At 34.6% G+C, this 22,857-nt stretch overlaps 1 protein-coding gene across 6 annotated transcripts in view; it reads left to right on the forward strand.

Annotated features, from left to right (window-relative positions):
• The first annotated feature begins 1,480 nt into the window (after positions 1 to 1,480).
• LOC129721201 (visual system homeobox 1-like) overlaps positions 1,481 to 22,857 on the forward strand; it is a 417,650-nt gene continuing 396,273 nt past the window's right edge. For 4 of the 6 annotated variants that reach the window (XM_055673491.1, XM_055673495.1, XM_055673494.1 and 1 more), the window contains exon 1: positions 1,638 to 2,642. In XM_055673491.1, the coding sequence (XP_055529466.1) occupies positions 2,294 to 2,642 (349 nt within the window). In that variant the 5' untranslated portion in view covers positions 1,638 to 2,293. The other 2 variants (XM_055673493.1, XM_055673492.1) reach the window with 2 other exon arrangements.

A 22,857-nucleotide genomic window follows, 5' to 3' on the forward strand; every position in this document is an offset into this window, starting at 1 on the left:
TCAAATATTATCGGAATCAAAAAAGAAGAACCAAAGTTTCCGTAATTTCCAGCGCATTGCAATATGCAGCAATTTTTGGTGTTCCATAAATTGAATCTAGATCACCTTGAGCTTGTTCTCCAGAATACTTCTATGGCTTATACGATAACTGGAGCCCCATTCTAGTAAAGTAAAAAGACTAACTTGCACTTGTGTCGTAAACAGAAAAATTCTAGACAATTGAACGTGGTTTGAATGAAAGTAGAAGTAACTTTTGCAGCAAAGTATGTTCATCATTCGAAGTAATTTATGTACGCCATCAGCGACTCACAGTTTTTTGTCGCTTCTCTACAAAATTAGCGAATTAGTGATTAGCGTTTCGATGACCAACATTTTAGCAACGCTAACAGTCCGCTAAGCAGCTCAAAAATTAGCGAAATCACTAAATCGCTAACTGAATATCAGCGTCGCTAATTAGCGATTAGCGAATTAGCGGAATGGTGCCCACCACTGCAAATTAGGGTTAAATTTCAAGATACAAATCCAGGGGCGACTCGTGGCTTTTGAACCTACCTGTTCAACTACAAATTTTGAAAATCGCAGTTTGAAGAAGTAATCACAATCATGTCCGCATAATTACGCAAGTCATTCTATTTGTTACTATTTGAAAGTGAAACTAAAAACCAATAAAATATTAATATAAATTTGCGATTGAAATATATTTTTTGCATGGGGTTCCCATGTGCAATGCACAGGTTGCACCTATGGACGAGTCGCCCCTGTCCAAATCAATGCGAAAATTGATAAATACGAAGCAATTTAAAATCCCAAGCTTATTTTGCCATATTTCTTCTTCGATTATAAGCTATTCGATAAAAAATGGCTTATTAAAACGATAATTTTATCAATTTACGCAACGCCAATTTGACACGTTCTAGTGTACTATTCATTCAAAACACATATAACTGCTCGAAAGCAGAAAATCAGACGTCGTATTGATGCAGCCAATCAATGACACCTAAATTTCGTTTTAATTAACATGTTTTAGTTGTAAAATATTGTACATTGTAAGAGATTTCACGAAAGCAAAAACCAACATTATTCACTTCCCTCACATACGCGCTACAAAACAACAATGAATTCGATGCTCCTTCCCTGCAAGAAACACGCTAGTGAACAAGGTAGCAAAGCCATGTTTTTTCTCCTTGGTTATGTATTTCCATCATTTTCATTCATTCCTTTATGTCGCTCCTCCACATAAACGCGGAAGCTTATTACCCTCTCCTGTAATAACTTCGGAACTAGACCGAACATGTATTGGTTGGGATCCGCCCACCAGTGTGGCAACACCTACTTTTTCTTGCAGTTTATGATTCGAGGGGAACTTGCTTGCAGTTGGCTTCGACCTGGTTGGCAAACCGCATGATTTAGAAAATTTACTCATTGGGAAAGAAGTCAGCTATCAGATTATGACGAGGAAAGAGTTTTTTTCTACTTTGGTTTCGCTTCCGCCCTTCAATTCAATTGCGTGAGAAGCCTATATCATAGTCCCACGTTGCTATCGCAAAGTGTGACCGGGTTTCGCTGGTGTGTGAGAGAGCCGGTTGTTTTTATTTGCCTTTGCTTCGCTCTATCATTTGTTTGTGTAGCTTGTGAGTATGGTTTAATTCACGTTTTGCATCATAGCGTGTTGACAAGCAGCCTTGGTGAATTCGCAGAACCGTGCAGAATTTTCAAGCCGTCGCGTGCGATGCATTTCGCAGTAGTCCGATTGCAATTCAGAATAACCACTCACGAGAGAATTTCGACCACTAACGTCAACTTCGAAACGGTTCCAGTTCAATGTGTGCATTTGTTTGTTAACGCGCGTTCGCTCCTCGTGTACCGTGATGATTTATTTTATATACGTTAGGTCATGAACATGATTATGATGACATTTAAATTTCAGTTTTATCGTAATATCACAACAGTTCGGATGCTTTGAGCACCTTTTTACAAATTTGTAGTTTAGAAGAACAGTGAGCCGTATTTCTTTTAGTTTATTCGAGACTTGTGCTATCGCAGTGTTGATAACAGGATACACAATGTTGCTGTCCATATTGTATGAATTTACTAATTACTTAACATCGAAAACATCAGCATGCAGCGAGATATTATCTGTACAGTTCTAATGGTTTTCGGTTAGTGTTTATATTTGTTGTAGTGAAACAGGTGAATTTATAGAAAAGGGAGTGTGGTTACTCTTAGAGAGAGTATAAATAAAATAGTGAAGCATCAATTTTTTGTGAATGCTGCTTTTAAAACAGAGCACATAATGAATTTAGATTCGTTATCCCGGCCTGAAACAATTCATGTCACAGCTCCTGGAGCTACAACTCGTCCACCGCAAACTATGCCGCAAAGATCGCCTTTCGCCATCCAGGAATTACTCGGATTGAGTGATAACTCTCGCCCTAGCGGTGTAGTATCCTCTGTCACGCCATCACTTTACACCAGCGTAGGACAATCACCGTTCTCGGCTGATCCTCATCAAATGCAGATGGCTGCCTCTCGTATGGCCTACTTTAATGCTCATGCAGCCGTTGCAGCCGCCTTTTTACCACACAATATGGCTGCTAGTGCTGCTGGAGGTCCACTACAACTGCACCATCAAAGTACAGCCGGTGAGTTTGCAGAGAAAAAAATACATATGTATAAAAAAAAAAATACATATTCAAATGTTTACTCTGATAGTCAGAGTAAAGAGTAATTTTAAAAAGTTTGTTAGTGAAATCATAATAAAATTTTGGCTAGCAATAATAATATTTTGACACTCATATACCTAATTTGTATGATTTAGTTTATCGTTTAATTTGGGCCGATTTGTATAGGCCGCAAAGTGATAACGTGGTTGAAAAATTCATTCAATCTATTTACTTAAAAAGTGCTCACCTACTTAGTACATATATCGTGATAGGTTCTTTAAAACGTTACTGAAAATTTACAGCTTTATTTTGTAAGTTTTTTAATGTTTACGTTATGTCGCATTTCGAGAGATTAAAATATTCAATATTGTTATCTTAAATTGTGTTGGTTATATTTTCTTGGTTATGAAAACAATCACAAAGCAAACTGGAGGGACAAAGAGAGTAAGAACCGTTCAACACTCTACACCTAAATAATTCATCATGTTTGCAATCAACAATTTTTTAGGTTAAGTAAAAAGAGGAAATGCTGAAAGTAAACAATTTCCATTTATTCATGACCTTTGTGTTTGAATGTGATTGATTTTTTTAAAGGGTGGTATGAAGGTAGCTTAAACAGTTAATAATATTATAAATATTAGTAAATTATTACTATTAGTAAATAATTTTTTATGATCAATCGAAAATGGTGACTTCTCAATACACGTGAAAATGTATGTTTGGAATAGTTGAACAAGGCTAGTAGCGAGTCACTTTTTAGTGACTTTATCACTATTTTGAGCCTAGTCACTAAAAAGTCACTATTTACGCTAAAAAGTCACTAAAGTCACTATTTTACGACAAAATGGTCACTAAAGTCACTTTTTTAGCTTTAAATGTATAAATTAACTATTGTTGTATTGCAACATACTTTAGATAGCTTGCTCCTCATTTACAGAATATTTGGACAGTTCGGTTTGTAAGGCATTTTTGTTAACTTTTCCATCATAAAAGTTTCATGCCAGGCAATGTTTTCAAATTTCTCATCGAAGTGAACAGTGCAGAATAGTTACGAACGAATTGTCTAAGCGCTGCAAAGGAATGTAAAGGTTTATTCTACAAGCTACTCGCGTCTTAAACCAGTGTTGTGCGTGAAATTCCGTTTGTAGTTTGATTTGCTTGTCTCAAATCAACTGTTCCTCCTGGTTGAAGTGGATTCAAAAATTTCGAGCTTATATTGTGCATAGTCGTGTTGAGGTCTCAATTCGTAGGATTTTGCTTACAATCATCCGAACCTACCGGTGTTTACCAGATACCATTTCGAAATTCCATAATGATAACCCGTTCTACGCATATTTGTCACATGCTCCAGATCAAACAAACGAGTGTTTAGTGGGACGAATCTGATTAGAAAATGTCAAGTGGGTTAAATATGCGTTGATAATCATTGATGGGACAAACAGGCTTAGTATTGTTTTTGCAGATTTTCAGAACGAACAATGCTATTTTTAATATATTTTGAAAAATCCCTCCCTTAGTTAGCTTAACCAACTTCAAACGCTTTTCGAAGCTGTCACAGGCGGCACGGATTCCCAGATTTTCTGGATAACCGCTTTAACCGCTTTACAAATTGGAGATTTTGTAAACAAAAATTTATTGAGTTGAGATTAGGTGAACTCAACGGCAATTTATTTCTATTCAACAAGCCCCTCGAATTGTCCCTATACCAACCATGCTAGAACATATAGTAATTAGCTCTGAAGAGTTTTCGAAGACACGGGGTAACGTTTTTTTTCCAAAACTACCGTTTTATAATAAACAGCATTGAATTCGGCGTCTTTGTAAATGAAAATCAGAGGAAGTTTACTCGCTTGCAAATTGCTCCCGAGACCATCACTAAAGCTGTACTCTGCAATCTAGGAACTCTCCTTTAGAACTCTGAAATGTTATCTCTTGCTGCTACCCACATTCGCTTGTTTTGTGTAACCAGTCACACTCCAGGCCAAATAGCGAACAGCGAGTTGTGAAAGTATCATTTTCACTCTATCGAGCCTCTTTTTCCAAAAGAATCGGCCAAAATATTGTGGACCGATTCAATAGTTATACTCAGATGGGTGGGAATTGCAAACTAAACGTTATCATTTCGCCGGACACGCTTCTTCATAACAGTCACAATTTTACGACTTGCGGCATCCTTGCAGATCGTGGCCGACAGAATTTTCAACGATCCCCCAAAGAGAATGTCTCCTTGTATTTTTCGATGGTTTAATAAACGAAATCTCGCCTAGCTTCACATGATTTGAGATGTTTGAATATTGTGCAAGGGCAGTCACTGACCAAAAATCGTTTTACTACGACTTTCCGGATTTGTTACATCGCACATCAAGAACTAAATACAACTGATAGACCACCAACACACCAATGCGTATTCGAGAGTGCATACATTCGTTCACGTACTTTCATTAACACTTATAACTCGAAAACTTGTATTCGTATTGAACAAGGTGTTATTACAACCATTTCAATGTGAAATTATGATACAGGTTTTAGTTATTTTCTAAGAGAACAAATCATTGCACATCATATGTTCTAAAGACATAAATTTCAGATAAAATTTAATTAATTTTTTGTTCAACAATAAATTTCAAAACCCTCTTTTGTATATTTTTGGTCACTATTTGGTCACTATTTGGTCACTGTTTAGTCTCTATTTGGTCACTATTTTAATGAAAAAAGTCACTAAAGTCTTTATTATTTTGATCCAAGTTCGCTACTAGCCCTGTAGTTGGGATTTAATTGCTTTTGCATTTGGGGTTTATCATATATAGAGAATTAAATCTACTTGTCAAGTAATGGAAACAATCTTACAACTAACTTATTTGCAAACTTATTGAATATTAAGAGTGATTATCGTAGTAATTGAGGGTTGCAAGGATTTTTGTTAAACACTGGTAACGATTTTATTTGAAATAGCTTCTAGTATTGCAATGCGGGTGAGCCTATGTAATTCGAGTGTACAAAACTAAGGAGGACGTTTGAAAATCATTATCAGAATATTATTTTGAATCTTTTGGAGCGTTTTTTTTTTCATTGAACAACAACGTGACCAAAGTAGTACAGCATAAATCATTAGTGGTCTGAAAATTTGTTCATAAATTAAAAGTTTACTCTAACAATGGTCATCCAATAGCCTAAGACCCTTTAATATATTTAATATACTACTGTCACTTCCAAATTTCACTACTTTCTTGGTTAATTGTGCGTTTAAGGCAGTATTTACCGATCTTCTCTCCAGCTGCTGACCGTTTGGACCAAAAAGGTTAAATTTCAACTCATCCGACCAACACACGTTGTGCCATTTAGTTGCACCCTAGTCTAAGAACTTTTCAAAAAGATCAGTTCTTGCACATATGTGTCGCTATTAAAGTAGAGTAAAGTTTCCTGTGTACCTAGGTGGTCGATTTTGCTTCAATATGCCGAAGAAAACATGCCACTTTGCTGGATCTTTAAGCTTCATAACGATCCTGAAAATACTGTATTGAAAACACGGAAATATAAAATTATTTGTTTGGCCAGCGCAGTCTCCTAATTTAAATCCTTCAGAAATTCTATTTAAGATTGTGAAAGTCTAGGTTGTAAAGCATCATCCAAAGAATAAAACAGACTCATGGAACGTCGTGCATGCAGCGTGAAATGCTAGTCCAGCTTCTACTCGTGAAAACCAGGTGGTAAACATACCACGAAGATTAAATATGGTTTTACAAAATAATCCTTAAGCCACAAAACATTGGAAGTGAGTTTTGTAACGTTAAATGTCACTTTGCTAACGATATGTAGAGAAAGAAAGCTTATTTGGAATGTTTTGTATATATATTTTATTAGTGTACTTATTTTTTTCGCCACCTTAAAAACACTAACTCACGCAAAAAACTTAAAAATCACCGACACAGAAAAATTTCAGTTGTCTCCGTTCCTTTTTGAAAAAGAATTCTGCAGATCGTACCAAAACTGCAAGTGTATTTATTATTTCTACGTGACTGTATATATATATATATATATATATATATATATATATATATATATATATATATATATATATATATATATATATATATATATATATATATATATATATATATATATATATATATATATATATATATATATATATATATATATATATATATATATAAACCGCTTGACCTTCCATACGACACTAATTTTGTGAAAATAAAACAGCCTGTTTATTTGATCAGTGACATATGGAAGATCTGGTTGCCCCATAAGACCCTATTGATTTTTTTCTGCAAGCGTACATTTACTCTGTCTGTTATGTTTAACAATATGAAATCCAGCTATGAAAAGAAACATTCTGAAGACTACTTGAACTCACTCACTTTTCTCAGAGATGGCTGAACCAATTTCCACATAAATAGTGTAAATAAAAGTTCTAGCTGCCTCATAACACCCTATTGAATTTAACTGTAATCAGACTGTAACTCCGTCTGTAATGTAGCAAAATGTGAAAATCACGAAACTTTATTATCTCAGAAACTACACTACCGATTATTGTTCAAATCGGTATCTGATATCAGATGAACGGGCTAGTTAACTGATGAATTTTATAATGATTGAACACGTGGTTCAAAAGTTGTGGATAGAAAGTCATATATGAAATAGAAAAAAATCCTTCTATAAATAATCGAACCTAAAACGATTCTTTATCGAATGATATATAATTGAGTCTATACAAAATCGAGTCAAACCTACATATAAGTACAGTAACGTTTCGATTCCACAACGATCAAAAAAAAATCGCGTCATATATTTGAAACATATTTATTTCATGTTATTTGCATGTGTTAATGTGTGTTCATATAAGTTTGAATGTTATGCTTTAAATGTTCGGTATAATTTCACTGTTGACTACCGAAAATTTGTTATTAAGAGTGATAAAAAAATCCAGCATCAACGTGTATTTTTTTCTGAAAATTGAAGTGTTCGTGTAAATCTATTTGAACAAATAATAATTTTGAATGAGAAACCGCCAGGTGGAATAATTTGATTTTTTTTTTGGCATGTTGACAGTCATTGTAAAGTAACCTGCTACGTGTTTATGTCAGTGGGTTCATTCGTAGCCCAATTGTTTTCCTTTATGCTCTGATTTCTGTATCGTCCTCATCTTTTTTTTACATTTTTCCATAGATTGGAAAATTTGCAATTTCAAAACAATCAAGACCAATTAACGTTAGAAAAATTTTTAATATAAATTCCAGTGTGCTTTCAGGAAGATGTCCAATTAAGATATTAAAAATCCCATCGTTGTCAGCATATTGTTTAATTCGTTTGTTCATTTCAACGTTACTCAATCCGGTTAAAATCGAATAATCTTTTTGATGCTTTTGTGTAAATCTCACTAATTTGTCATGAACTAACTTATAAATGAATTCAATGATTATTTAGTTCTTTTAGTTTTCACTTTATCGACATTGATTTGTATTATGGCGCAGTTTCTGTGTCACAAATACAGGAAAAAAATGCAAAGTAAAGCGTTGGTACTACATCCGATTCGGAACTCGTCCTTATGTTTATCTAACACAGACTTCCCAGACAACTGTTTATTGTTCCTGTACATTGATTGCAGGGCTAGCGCTACGATCCTGCTGACACTAACAGTCTCCTCTCGAACCAAGACTGGAATCTACGGCGACTGACTTGTTAGATCAGCATCGTACCTCGAAACCAGCTGAGAGGATGAAATACAGGTAATACCTAACATAGTGTTTACAGATTATTCGCACTAGTAGGTTCATAGAATACACGCAAAACTTTTCCTTATTACTTTAAAAGCAATAGCGCAAAATTACCTTTTAGGTAACAAATCCATTACTTAAAAAGCAATAAAATTCTTCCCCAGTTAAGTAACAACACATACTGTCATATATTTAGCACGTGTTATGAGAGTACGACTATCTAATAATGGTCGTTTCAACCACATGCAACGTTTTTTCTGTCGAAAAATGCTCCCTTTCCACCTCAAGTCAAAAAAAAATCACACACCGTCGCATAAGTTGCACATGTTACAAGGTTTTTTCAATCTCCAATTCATCCGGTGGGCGTGTATTAGTTCGCTCGTTGTATGCATACGGAGTAGCGAAAAAATATGACAAGAGCTGCCAAGCAACATTTTCCCCGTCATAGAGTATGCAAACGTTGATGGTTTCAAAGACTTGAAATGCGCCTTAAAATGACATCACGATCTGTAAACTGCGTTAGAGGAAAATGAAAAGATTCGCTTTCTTGCAAGCTATTTACAGCACATAATCATTGGTTCATGGAAACTCTTTTGGACCTGTTTGAATATACAAAACTCGTGCCCATCCAGAACAATATTCGCAACTTCGGCAACTCTGGTCAGACAGTATTACATATTTCCATTTCAAGTAAACACTGGGAGACGAAACGAAAGTGTTTCTAATTGGACATTTGAGGTTGACGGTTGAGATTCTGATTATGTGTGGATGAAGGGAGACAAAAATGAACCAGATCGTTGCATCAATACAAATGCAGCGAGTGAAGTCTTGCCAACACATGCATTGCGGTGCTTGGCTGTATATTTTCCTGCAGAAACACATACAAGCGTGTGGCCGTCATAATTTTTATTACTTTTTGTTTGTTACTTTTTGTGTATAATGCGCAGTCATAAGACACAAAAAGTAATAAAAAATTGCCCAAAAGTAATAAGATATTCCCCGTTTGCGTTGGGTGTAGCGTAACAATATTTCATTTCAACGTAACGTGACAACGCTTTGAATTTCCTCTAATAAATAACAATGCATCAACTCGTAGTATTGGAAATAAGTCAAACAGAAAGTCTTGTTGAAAAGTATTTTAATATACTACGGTACATTTGCGGAGCTAACGCTACGCCCGCATAATCAATAACCATGAAACGTGCCCAACAACTAGTTCGGGATATAGTTTCGACTATATAGGGTATCGTTAAACCATATGGATTATCATCCGTTTATGGTTATTGATTATGCGGGCGGTTCTATTAACCTAAACAGTTTCTCGCGAACACCCAGATTCGAACGAACCTCGGAAAATGGAAACTTCCGCTCGCCAACACCGCCTATTTGTTAATTGTATCTGTTAAATGCATAGTACAGAATTTTAGTGACTTTATATGCTAACCTATCACGCCAGTTACATTTTTCTAGTAACTTACTTAACAAAATAGTGAAAAATAATATTTTTGTTAGAAATTCAGTTTGACGAATCGAGCATTTTCTATTCGTGTTTGTGTGTGTGTGAGTTTGTGTAACCCTCTCAAACCTTTCTAACTTTTCTCAGAAAAATACCACGATCTTAGTGTCAAATGATAGGTCTAGCTGCCCTGCCTAACGCTCCTACTAAATTTTATTATAATTAAACTGTTAGAATAGGAATGTTAAAATTACGAAACAAATTTTATTATAATTAAACTGTTAGAATAAAAATGTTAAAATTACGAAACATTACTATTCCAGAGATTTCGTAACTAGTTGAAGTTGAAAAAGTTGTAGAAACGGGTTGCATTTCAAACCCTAAGCTAAAGAAAGTTGTAGTTCGAAGGTAACGGAAAGAAATGTGAATAAAGAAAATTATTCAAAATCTTATTTTAAAATATGTAAATTACTTGAAAAGTGAGAGTATACTTTTTGCTATAATACAAAAAGTCGGTTTTTATTGTAAATATTTTAGCATGAGCATATTTCATACTGAAATAAATAATTTAGGTAGATCGCAACAAATGTGTAATGACAATTGCTTTTTTTATTAAGTTGGCTCCGTAAAACAATAATTTGTATTATGCCGTGTCAAATAAATGATGTGTGAACAAAAAAAATTGCTTCTTTGTTTTTTTTTTAACAGAGTACAAAAAATATCTCCCCGATGGTCTCGAGGTACGATGCTGGCCTAACAAGCCAGTCGTCGTAGGTTCGAGTCTCGGCTTGGGAGAGACTGTTAGTGTCAGTAGGATCGTAGCGCTAGCCCCGCAATTGTCCTGTACACTAAACAGTCGGCTGCGAAGTCTGCATATGAAAAACAGAAGGTCAAGTTCCGAATCGGAATGTAGTACCAAGGCTTTGCTTTGCTTTTACAAAAAAATATACACAGACATTCACGGAATCTGTGGTCTAGTGGTTTGCATAGGATGAAAGTTATAGTTATGGTCCTTTGTCAATTATGCTATTTAAAAACTGTAGGATAACAGTTTCTAGATAAAAAAATTAATGACTGACATGGTTTGGGGTATGTATCCAAACTTAGTTCACCTACTCTTTATACACTGATGACTTTCAAAGAGGTCAGATATTCCGCTACCCTCCGGATTGCATGGTCATAAATTTTTTATGATTTTATAATTTTTGATCAATCTTCTCCGATTCTTTAATAACACTGGCCGCAAAAGTGAAAAAACAGTTGCTCTTAAGTTCAAAATAGCTGCAAAATTTACAGGATAGGTTAAAAAGCAATAATCTTCAATATGGATTGCCACAGGCAAAACCTGCGGTAATCCATATTGTGGGTAATCGGCTCCACAGTTGCTATTTCGTAATATTATTCATACATATCATTTGGAGATACGCTTCTGTTCCGTTACTACGAATCAAATTTCAGTTCTAAATGTGGATTACTTTGGAAAGTAGCGAAATTCATTCCACAAAAGCAGTTGATCACGATCGTATAGTAGATCGTTCAATCCAAACTGCAGTATCTGGTGTCTATCTGGGGTACTGCGAGTAAAACAGCACTTCACTCTCTACAAGTAACACAAAACCGTTGCTTGAGAAGCATATATAAAAAGCCGTTACTTTTCCCAACAATCGAATTATTTCGGCAAGCAGACAAATCCATACTGCCTGTGACAGGACTTCGAGACTTACAATGTATGGTGCAACTGAAAACTATCATGGTCAGTCCTGCTGCTCATCACAACATCGCGCTTCGACATCCAGATCATAGATATGTGTTAAGAACCCAAAATAATCTTCTCTTAGACCGCCCAATTACGGAAAAGCGCAAGAAATCCTTCACTTACCACGCCACAAAATGTTATAACGCATTACCATGTAAAGGAAATAAATAACATAATAATTTTCAAAAACGCTGTAAAAGCACTGCTTCGAACGAAAATCAACGCCCTCCTTTGAAAAAGAAGAGTTAGACGAAAACTAAAGTTCAGTTGTCAAACTGCATCTGCCAATTCCTCCAAGACTATTGATCAGCGCCCCCTTGGAAGAGAACCATCTCACTGGGGGTGCAAATCGGAAATTCAACCCACCACTATCAACCAACCATCAATATAAAACAATATTGTTAACTGTAATCAATGTCACTTTTGGAAATAAATTAATTATTAATAATGTAAAAAAAAAAATTTATGTTTTTGGCACAATTTCGCAGCTAATACACGCACACTTACTGCAAAATATTTGCTTATAATTGACTCTGGATTTTATTATAGTAAACCGAATTATAGAATCCTTTAAGCATTCCTCCGTGCTGTAAATCAGTTATCAGTTATGTTAGAATACACATGCTGTAGAAGATATTAATAAAGGTTTTCGCATTCGTTATAAGAAATTTGATAGCCAGTTTGTAAACTTCAATTTCGATTTGATTCGCGTCACAATCCAAGTATTATTGGAAAAATTCATAGAAATGTGTGAAATGTAATATTCTACAATACGACGATTTAATGTTAAGGGTTTAAAACGACTGGGTGTTAAGAGTTCACAAGAAATAGGGAAAAATGTTGAATAACATTGTAAAGTTTGCAACATTTTACTAGTCCTTATATTTTTGTAAAGGTATACAGTCATACCTCGATATAAGGCAACCTCGATATAAGGCAACCTCGATATAACGTAACATTTACCTCGATTTAACGTAACTTTTTAAAAAGTATTGAAATTGAAAATAAATGATACAGCAACTGGCTACAAATTGCTTTAAAAAAATTTTCATAGTAAGTTTCGAAACCAATGAAACCATTGCGAAAATTGTCCGAAATGAGCATAAGAAAGGTTTTAAAATACTAATAAGTATTTTGGAAAATAGGTTTTCACGCATCCTCCAGTAACAATTTACAGTCTTGAATTAAAAAAAATGAATTAAAAAAAATCTTTTTCGCTTGTTGAGATTTTCTCTAAATGGGCATAAGAAAGGTTGAAAAATACTGATAGCAACAGCCAGCCTTGTATCGATTAAAATATTTTTTTAATTGTTGAAAATTGTCTTAAATGGGCATAAGAATGGTTTAAAAATACTGATAGGTGATGGGAAATAGGTTTTCACGCATCTTTGAGTGACCTCTTGTACCAATCGAAAAAAAATTTTTTTTTTGCTTCTGAAAATATTTCTGAATGGGCATAAGCAAGGATTAAAAATACTGATAGGTTATGTAAAATAGGTTTTCGCGCATCATTGAGTAACCATTAACATTTTTGCATGAATTAAAAAAAAATTTTTTTGCTTCGATATAACGTAACTCAATGTAACGTAACGAAAATAAAAATGAAGTTGCCTTATATCGAGGTATGACTGTATTATAAATGCTAGACACCTCACAATTCGAAAACAGGTTTGGTTCTATCTCTTTCGCTGAAATCGCAACAAAAGATTGGGTTGTGTACCGAGAGTCAGTTTTTTTTTCTGTGTGGACTCATCACTGCGACCAGAGATTAGATCCATTGTGATTTTGCCCAGGTGTTTTTTTTTGTACTCCGCACTTCATACTATTGGTAGTATAACTATTGAAGTAAGTTAATACGCTTATCATTCATGTCCGTGCTTGTGTGTAGTTTTACCTATCCGTTTCAAGCTTACTGCTCTACTATACCGAGCTTCTGTCCATCCTAACAATATCGCCTCATTACAGTTCCTTGGAGAGAACTTTCATATGTTACTCACACCAGTTGTATTATAATAGGGACGTATTTTTTGTTAGGAGGAGGGTCAAACAGGGGTACTGTAGAATTCAGATTGAAGGAAGGGTACGTGGTGGGTAACGTATGAGGAAAAAAATCCGAACAAACTTTCAATTCCAAATTAAAATCTTGCGCAACTTATTTTTCTATACTTGTTTGTTTATTCAAGTAATGTAACTCATTTACAAACCTCATAGGGAAAACTCAGCTCCACATCGCGCTGATTTCCTGATACTCTGGGGTACTTGCTTCATAGCTTCCTTAATTCCGTATGTTTTAATTGTTTTGAGCTCCTTCTTGATTTTTCTCTCAAACAATCGACGTTTTTTGCTCTGTAACCTTTATGGTAGACCATTCGCTTCAAATTTGATCGGAAAATTTCAATAGACTGCAGCAGTGGCACATGTTGTGGATTGATTTCTTTCGGAATAAACCCGATATTGCCTTGCCGCAAATCCGCTGAAGTTGCATTAGCATAATTTGACAATGCAAGGTCTGGCCAAAACACTACTTTGTCATTTTTATGGTGCTTATATTTATAGTTTTAATCCCATTTTATGCAGATACTAGTTCATAGTTTTTAATCAATCGGATATTTATTGCCCAGCTCACGATATGATTACGCCGACCGACCAGGCGTTTCCACCCTTAATTTCGCTCGAACTTTACTCTCTTGCAAAGTGCATTTTCGTCCGGTACCAGATTATTTTTTGAAGGTATTTCCATTCTCGGAAAGTTTGTCAATAATGTATATATATATATATATATATATATATATATATATATATATATATATATATATATATATATGTTTTTTTCTATATCCAAGATTTTGAGAATAGTGGAACACTTCACTTATAGATTTTTCTTCATTTCGCTCACAAAAATTGCAAATCAATTTACGACGATCTTCTTCCGACCACGCCTTTTTCCCAATCAAGTGTCACTTAACACAATCGACTAGTCGTGCTACCAGTTATATAAAAGTGGATCTTTATTTTGTGGAAAAGGATTTTTCGATTTGTGCAGCACTTCGAAATCGTAGACCAATTGAAAAGTTGTTCGGATTTTTTTCCTCACACGTTAGCCTGGGAATAAACCCATGCTAAAGTCCTTTAACAACCAAATGGCCTACTTCTTCTACTATGATTCGAGCCCACGACCACCCGCTTACCAAAGCGGACTCTGTAACCTTGCGGCTACGGAGTGTAATCATTCTAGACTGCTAAAATATTGCTTCACTTTGTTTGGCGTCGTACGCAAACTACGTAACGCATAAAGGGAAAAAGAAGGTTGAGTTTGCGTTACTTACTGTTACATATGGAGGAAGGGGGAGTAGTTACAACAGTTACTTAACGGTGATTGTAAATTTTGAGGGGAGAAGATTTTTTGGCATTACATAATTTTAGGGCTAGAATCACTTGTGTTAAAAGTTCATGTTCTTTAGCTTAACTTGCGTTTTAATGTTTCATTAATTGTATCGCATTATTCCTTGTTAAGAAAAGTACCAAAATTTTCACTTTGTAAGACTCCATAGTTTGGAATTTATAAAGCTTGCAATATTGTATATAGATACAATTGATCTTCGTATTTCGTTTAGAATTTCGTCTTCTGGAAAAAAAGTCTGGTAACAAGTCAATCGGACTTTGGGAAGTCGTGCTTCAAAGCGGTCAATTAGTAAATATTCGACTGATGAAAAAACGCACAGGTTCAGAAATGTTTGACATCATTTTTTTATGTCTTAGAAATACATATAACGTTGAAATCAGGTTCTATATGAAAAAAAGGTAACTTTATGGAACTTAGAAATTTTTGAGCTGCACAACTCTTTGAGCTCAAAAATTTTAAGTCTGTGTAAACACTTTTTCATCAGTCGAAAAAGTAAAACATTGACTGACCGCTTTGAAGTATTATTTGCCGAAGGCCGATTGAGCTGGAATTTTGTGGATCATATGAAGAAATTATTTCGAGACGTCGTTTCATTCGGGAACGGTAGTTATCTTAATTATATGAAGGTTGATAAAATTCTTTGTCCAAATGTATCTCAACATTGCTTGCAAACAGGGCTGCAAATTTTCACTGTCAGCAACAAAATATCAATTGAAATTGAAAACTGTGAATATCAATTTCAACACGAACGAGCTGAAAATGAAATTTCAGTCAGTTGACAGTCAGTGGTAACACAGATTACTGCGATTTCACACGCGCTTGGTTATTTAGGCAATGTTTATGTGTTTGAGGATGTATATGCTTACCCAATTAGTCGAAAATATCAGGATCATAACAAATCTTTATATTTTGTAATGAACTTTTTCTATCAGTTTGTGTTCTTAACTTGGTCCCGTTAATAGTTGATATATCAAAATTCCTATCAAAATTACTTCCTAATTATTGCAAATTATAGCAAATTTTGTAACGTTTTTGGTAGAAATAGATCAGAATTAGTTAGAATGTATAATATTTTGTTTATTGAATAACAAACTTTGTTGTAAATATGCTTTAAAAAACAAACTTTTGAACATTCAAGTTCATGATAACAGAATTTGATATAATTCTGTACTTTTTATCATTCTGGTTTTGTTATTTCTATCAAGTTCAGATATACTTGAATGAACAGAATTCCGCAATTTCTTTTTGCAATAGATATAATAATGCAATGTTGCAATTCACTTAAAACTAATGTCGTTTCTACTTTTTATCGTATTCAGGCAATTATACTTTTTATCGACTGTTAATTTACTCAGAGCAGTTTCTTTCGGCTTCGCAATCTGCGAAGCATTCATGTAGGGTAAAAGCACCAGTTTTGGCCATAGTATGTTATGTATGAGAGATATTTGTCCTTCTTCCTTCGAAAAATATGTATTTGAATCAGTTCAACGGAAAAATCGGATGAATTCGCCTATATTCTGTACTAACATTGAGTTAAAAAAATTGAATTATGTTATTTTGTTTACATACTTTCCAGCCAAAATACTTCTTCAGGCTCCTATCTTGGCCATAGCATTTCTAAATTGGCCACTTGGGGCTTCGATTTTGGCCAATTTGCGAAAAAGTTGTACACGAATTTATTTTAAACTTTGACTTTACCATCTCAATATATTTTATCAGCAGAGAATCCTCGTTATTGGACTAACTAAAAGGCCAACTACGAGCATTCTCGTTATATTGAATATAATATTATTATTCGGTATCAAGCACTGAGCATTTCTCGTGTGATTTCTTATTAACCTACCAATGTAGCAGTCATAATGAAGTATCTTTGTAGCCAATAAGTTAGCAATTATGTTAGTTGTAAGTTTACTTCCCCTTTTCTGACAAGTAGGTTTAAATCCCTACGAATGATAAGTCCTAATTGCGAAAGCAAACAAATCCTAACAATTAAAATTACAAATTTCTAACAGTGTTGAGAAGTCACCATTTGTGATTGGACACACATACTCATTATTAACTAATATTTATCATAAATACTTAAGCTACTAACAAATCCCCCCTTAAAAAAAAAAAGTATCTTTGTCGATATACTAGAATATTTCTGTTTGACGTTTCGATATCCATGGTATCGATAACCATCGCCCATAACTTCGGTGTTCGAGATTCGACTGCTGTAGTAAGTTGTGCCCGATGCTGGTATCAAAATTTTTTATTGGAAAGGGACAAACTCAAACAAAGTTATGCTCTTATAAAAATAGCTTGCAAATTACCTAAATTTTAGAATTTTAAAAAGTAAAAAACGCGTATTTTTTGCTAAAGCGTGTAATAATTTTGTCGAATACTATAAGCAGTTTCAAAAGGAGACTTCGAAATAGGAGTAATTTAAGACACTTTTTTACAATTATCAATTTTATTCTATCATAGCCAAAACTGGTGGTATGGCCAGAAAAGTTAAAGGGTATGTGCTTGAGTGCACAAACGTAGGCTTGCTGTGGGACTATGGTGGGTGTAAAGAGAATTCTGTCATAGCCATATTATAGAAAACACCCCAAACGTACAAATACCATACACAATAATCCATGGTATTGTGCCGTGTCAAATTAATGTTGTGTGAACAAAAAAAAACAATAATCCATGAACCTTTCACAAAAAACACATACACCTGTCATAAACCACAGCATACAAATACCAATACCCACATGAACTGCCGATAAATGCATAACAGTCCCATGTAATTTCTCATCACTTTTTGCTTAAACCTCAAAAACTTCTTCGCATACCCGCTGAATTATGAATTTTGGTCAGTCCCATGTTACAAATAAACGCTAAACAAGCTCAGTGCTGAAAATAACTAGCATAAAATTACGGTCACTATCAAAGAAATACCAATTGAAGTACTAATAGGAAAAACAATTAACTTGTTGCCTATACAAGTATTCTGTCATAACTATATTTACCTCGGAAAAATGCATTTTTGCACACACATGTTATACACACATACACGTAAAACGCACACATACACATTTCCGGACCGGACCGGAGCCATCCGGATCCCGGAAATTTTCGGTGGAAAAATAAATTTATTCAATTTAGGTCATAGAACGGAGCAAGTTGTTAATTCTTTTTGATTTTCTTCGCTGCTTTTATTAACCGTTATGTACTCGGTAATTTTAACACACGTAAGTACTCGGTTGGGTACCCACCAAAATGAAATGCTTCTTCTTCAATTCTTGACCAATTTTTGATCTTGACCCGTCAAAAGATTGGAAAATTTGTCTATTTTTATTATACATGACCTAATGTGCCTTTGGTCCTTGGCTTTAATTAAAAAATATATGTTCAATTAATCCAAACAAATTCAAGTGCACATGATTGAATGGGTAATACTGGCTATCGATACTTTCGAATCAAAATACATTTTTAATCATCATAGTATCGTGCTATCGATACCTGTCCTCACGGTTTCAACATATTTTATGAATTTGATATTTATCGGTATCAAGCACTGAGCATTTCTCGTGTGATTTCTTATTAACCTACCAATGTAGCAGTCATAATGAAGTATCTTTGTAGCCAATAAGTTAGCAATTAAGTTAGTTGTAAGTTTACTTCCCCTTTTCTGACAAGTAGGTTTAAATCCCTACGAATGATAAGTCCTAATTGCGAAAGCAAACAAATCCTAACAATTAAAATTACAAATTTCTAACAGTGTTGAGAAGTCACCATTTGTGATTGGACACACATACTCATTATTAACTAATATTTATCATAAATACTTAAGCTACTAACAAATCCCCCCTTAAAAAAAAAGTATCTTTGTCGATATACTAGAATATTTCTGTTTGACGTTTCGATATCCATGGTATCGATAACCATCGCCCATAACTTCGGTGTTCGAGATTCGACTGCGATATCGTGTATTACGGGGTAGTCCAAATTGGTGCGAAAGTCGCAATAGAATTGGTAACAAAAGTTAACAAAAACTCGAAAATACATTCTATGGAGAAAAAACAAATAACAATAAGTGGCGCAACTGTTCGAGTGGATAAAAGGATATCTTCAATAGTGCACCGATTTTGATAAATAGTTCTTAATCTGAGCAAAAAATAAAAAAAAATTCTTTCAACTAGTTATGATGATTATAATGTTGAAATTAGAAAATTGGTAAAATTTGATATATATGATTATCAATTCGATCATTAAAACCCTCTGAAACAGCTGTTAGTATCCGATAGATTTTTTCCTAGTAAATAAAATCAACAATTGCTTCGCTTCAGAATTTGTAAGCTATTCTTAGCTCTTTAAAACACTCTGCATGTACCGCTGTACACATAAAGCTGTGAAATCCGATACGTTTCAAAAGAGTCCTTTATGCATGAAGTTTCCCGTTGTGTTTTCGTATGATTCGCAGTCAATGTAAATGCATTAATTAACTTTACCATTTCTCATTATTTCATCAGCAGCACAGATAGAATTTCTGTTCATGTCGGGTCAGTCACAATCATTATTAACCATAATGCATTCTTAAGCGACGAAGAATCATTACTTCGTCTTTCATTAATCGCTTTGTGTTTGAGCAAGCTGGAATTATCCGACCGAAATTGACGGTCTAACACAAAAAGTAAAATAAAACTTCTTAGATTAACCGCTTTATTTCACTGGAATTACGCTAATATTTTTACACCAAATGAAGTTCTTTGCAAGATCGTTCAGAGCTGGTTAGTAGCCAGGGTTAAACTGAATCGTTTTGACAGCGAATCTTCGTGTTAGACTCAATTACAACTCTGATTCGAAGCGAAGAAGCACAAGTTAGAAGAGCTTAGAAATAATCCAACATCTAGCATTAACATAATTGAAAACGAAAACTTCCTAGGGGAACAGCAAGCAGGACAGACAGGAGAGGTGAGATAGACTATAGCTTATATCTCTATAAAACTATTGATATACAGTCAAACCTGTTTTTGTGCGAAATTTATTTTGTGCGGCATATAAAAAGGACCATTTCCGACAGCCATTTAGTTTTTCCGATTCTTGGAATGAATTCCAACGCATTACAGAAGTGTTGCGTCCAAGAATTACAATTTGAGCCAGTTTCACGTAAGAAAAGTCACGAATTGCTTGCCTACAAAGAAAAGCGGTTGAAAGGATTAGCATGTTTATAAAAGTTTAGTTTCTCAATCCGATGTTTTAAAATTGTTCTCATAGGTATTCTAAATCAGAATCAACAACTTTCGAGTTATTTTTAACTGAAATCTTTTTATGCGGTCCCTATCCACCACATAAAAAAAAGTTTTTTTTTTCGATAATGCTGTGGAAATATTGTTTTGTAGCTGCACGTGAAGTTTCAAATGATTTTTTTTGCGATTTTTTTGTGCGGTCCCTATCCCTCGCACAAAAACAGGTTTGACTGTATAAACAAATTATTCATGTGAGTCATATGACGTTAAAATTGTGATAATGTCGAGATATTATATAAATCAACACAATAATTTCAAACTCAAAAAAGAATCAAAGAGTGTTCGGCAAAATATTCTGCTGCAGTTTTCGTCGTGTTGAATTTAAGCTGCTGCTACTCACTACAGGCTCAGCTTGTGAAAAATGACCTAAATACTCGAATATTCGAATATCGTATTATATTATTAGGCATATTAGTCAATGATTTACTTACGGTGACTATTTTAGCCGCCGTTCCCCTCGAATCCCCCCGAATATATATCATTGAACTGTTAGATTGATTCTAGCAAGGGAATATTACTGAAGAATATAGTTTAGTATTTGGATAAGGAAAGGAAAAGCATATCCTTTTGATTTGAAAGCACGTGGTAATTTGAAAATTTGAGACTATTGCTAAATGAAGTCATATATTGCGAAATCCCTTTTTGAGGACGAATGTTTATTTTTTACTGTTCCTTTTTCAAACGTATATGACTTTCTTATTATAGGTGCATTAGAACAAGTGTGAATTAACTACACGACACGGATTTACGATAAGCGCACCAATACACTCGTAGTGTTCATCACAACATCAGCTTGCATTCACCAACATCCGCGTGAGGGAAACCGAATGGTGTCGATCCTTCAGAATTCTTGATGCACAATCATAACGGGAAGATGGAAATTGAAGCCGTGAATACTGCGACCCCGATAACCAGCACCTTTACCAGTTTACTTTACATTTATAAGATACAGTTCAAATTGAGATAGGCGCACTGTGGCAATTATCAAGAGGTGCCAGAGCATAAATCATCGTTACAAGTACAGGTGTGTTCCGGTTTTATCACGTCTGCCTTTGTTTCACGTTTATATCATTCTAGCGAAAGCCTGCTCTGCACGCCCTTGCCCTTGCCCTGTATATGAGTACTGACTTTTTTACCAAGGTACAAGGTGCTGGATTCTTTTTAGATGCATGCTGAAAAAATATTATTAAGCGAGATTATCTTTACATCCGTCAGTAGAAAACTCTGTGTGTAAGTGGAGCAAATGAGAAAATTATCAATTTTGAGACTTTCTGATAAGAAAACCTTGAGTTGTCTGTTGCAAGGCTTAATTAGCAAATACAATGCTAGGGATAGCTCTTTGGATTTATTGTTATCACGGAGTGTCAATTTATCAATAATTATGTTATTGATTTTTAGTGCCTAGGTATTGTTTAAAATTATTGTATCTTTTCTCTATTTTTTTAAATAAAGATCCTATTTTGAGAAACTGATTTTGTTTTTGGGTGAGCGCGTATCGCCTACATTGTACATATATAGCGTTGGAACCGTTTTTTATATCATTGGAGTTTTCGAAATAAAAACGATGATGTGCCTTTTCTCTATAAAATGGTAATTTTATTCTTTTGGTGAATGTATAAACGAATTTACCAGCTATTTAAAAAAAAAAATTCCGAGCTGTATATCCTGTACGCCCAATTATTAAAACATTATCGCTCCCAACATTTCACACTAAAACTTTTTTTTTTTGGTTACTCTCACTACAGCTTCTCAAAGACGGCAAAAACAAGGAGCCTTATTGTTTATCATTTCATAGTTATTTGCCAAGTGATTCCACCTCTTGTAGATCATTTCATGCACCTTGAAAAGTTTATCTTCAATGTCGAATTTTTCAAATAAAAATAAGATTTCTATTTAAAAAAATATTTTCAACTACAAGCTAAAACTTTGACCCATCTTTCTGGCAGAGGTCTAATATCGTTACGATAGAAATGTTTGTCTCCTGAAGTTATGCACGAATCAAGCCATTTATCTCTGTTTTTGTATGAGCAGAACTGCTGATTAGCCAGACCATGTACCTCCGAACGAAGCATGTAATAATCGGACGACGCAATACTTAAATAAATTGGCGAGAGAAATTTCTATTTGAGCCCATGTGAGTTTTGACGACGTAGTAGAAACGCTCGTTCGTGCCTCTGTTCTTATTGTGGTCGATTTTCGTGCAGTACTCGGTTTGATCGCATCAATTGCAGTTGATACCAGTCCCCATGATTTTTTTGGTTTTTGGTTTCTATGATGAATTCATATTTCAAGCGATGAAGAAAACCCTTCCATTTTTGCCACTAGTTCAGTAGTTACAGGCGAAAAAACGACGCTCATAGTCCCTATGCTTCAAAGCATAAGCAACCCAACTTCCTTCTTTTTGAATTGTTCCCAAAGCTGTTCATGTATTTAACATGGATCCGAGCAATTATTGGAGGGCTTTTGGCCTTCTTTCCCGTGGACAGTAAATAATATTAAAATTACCGTCTTCAAAACGACGAAACCAATCAAGGCACATTGTTTCACTTAGAGCAGCATTTCCGTAAA

The sequence above is a fragment of the Wyeomyia smithii genome, chromosome 2, assembly GCF_029784165.1.
Source record: "Wyeomyia smithii strain HCP4-BCI-WySm-NY-G18 chromosome 2, ASM2978416v1, whole genome shotgun sequence".
Classification (NCBI taxonomy): Eukaryota; Metazoa; Arthropoda; class Insecta; order Diptera; family Culicidae; genus Wyeomyia; species Wyeomyia smithii.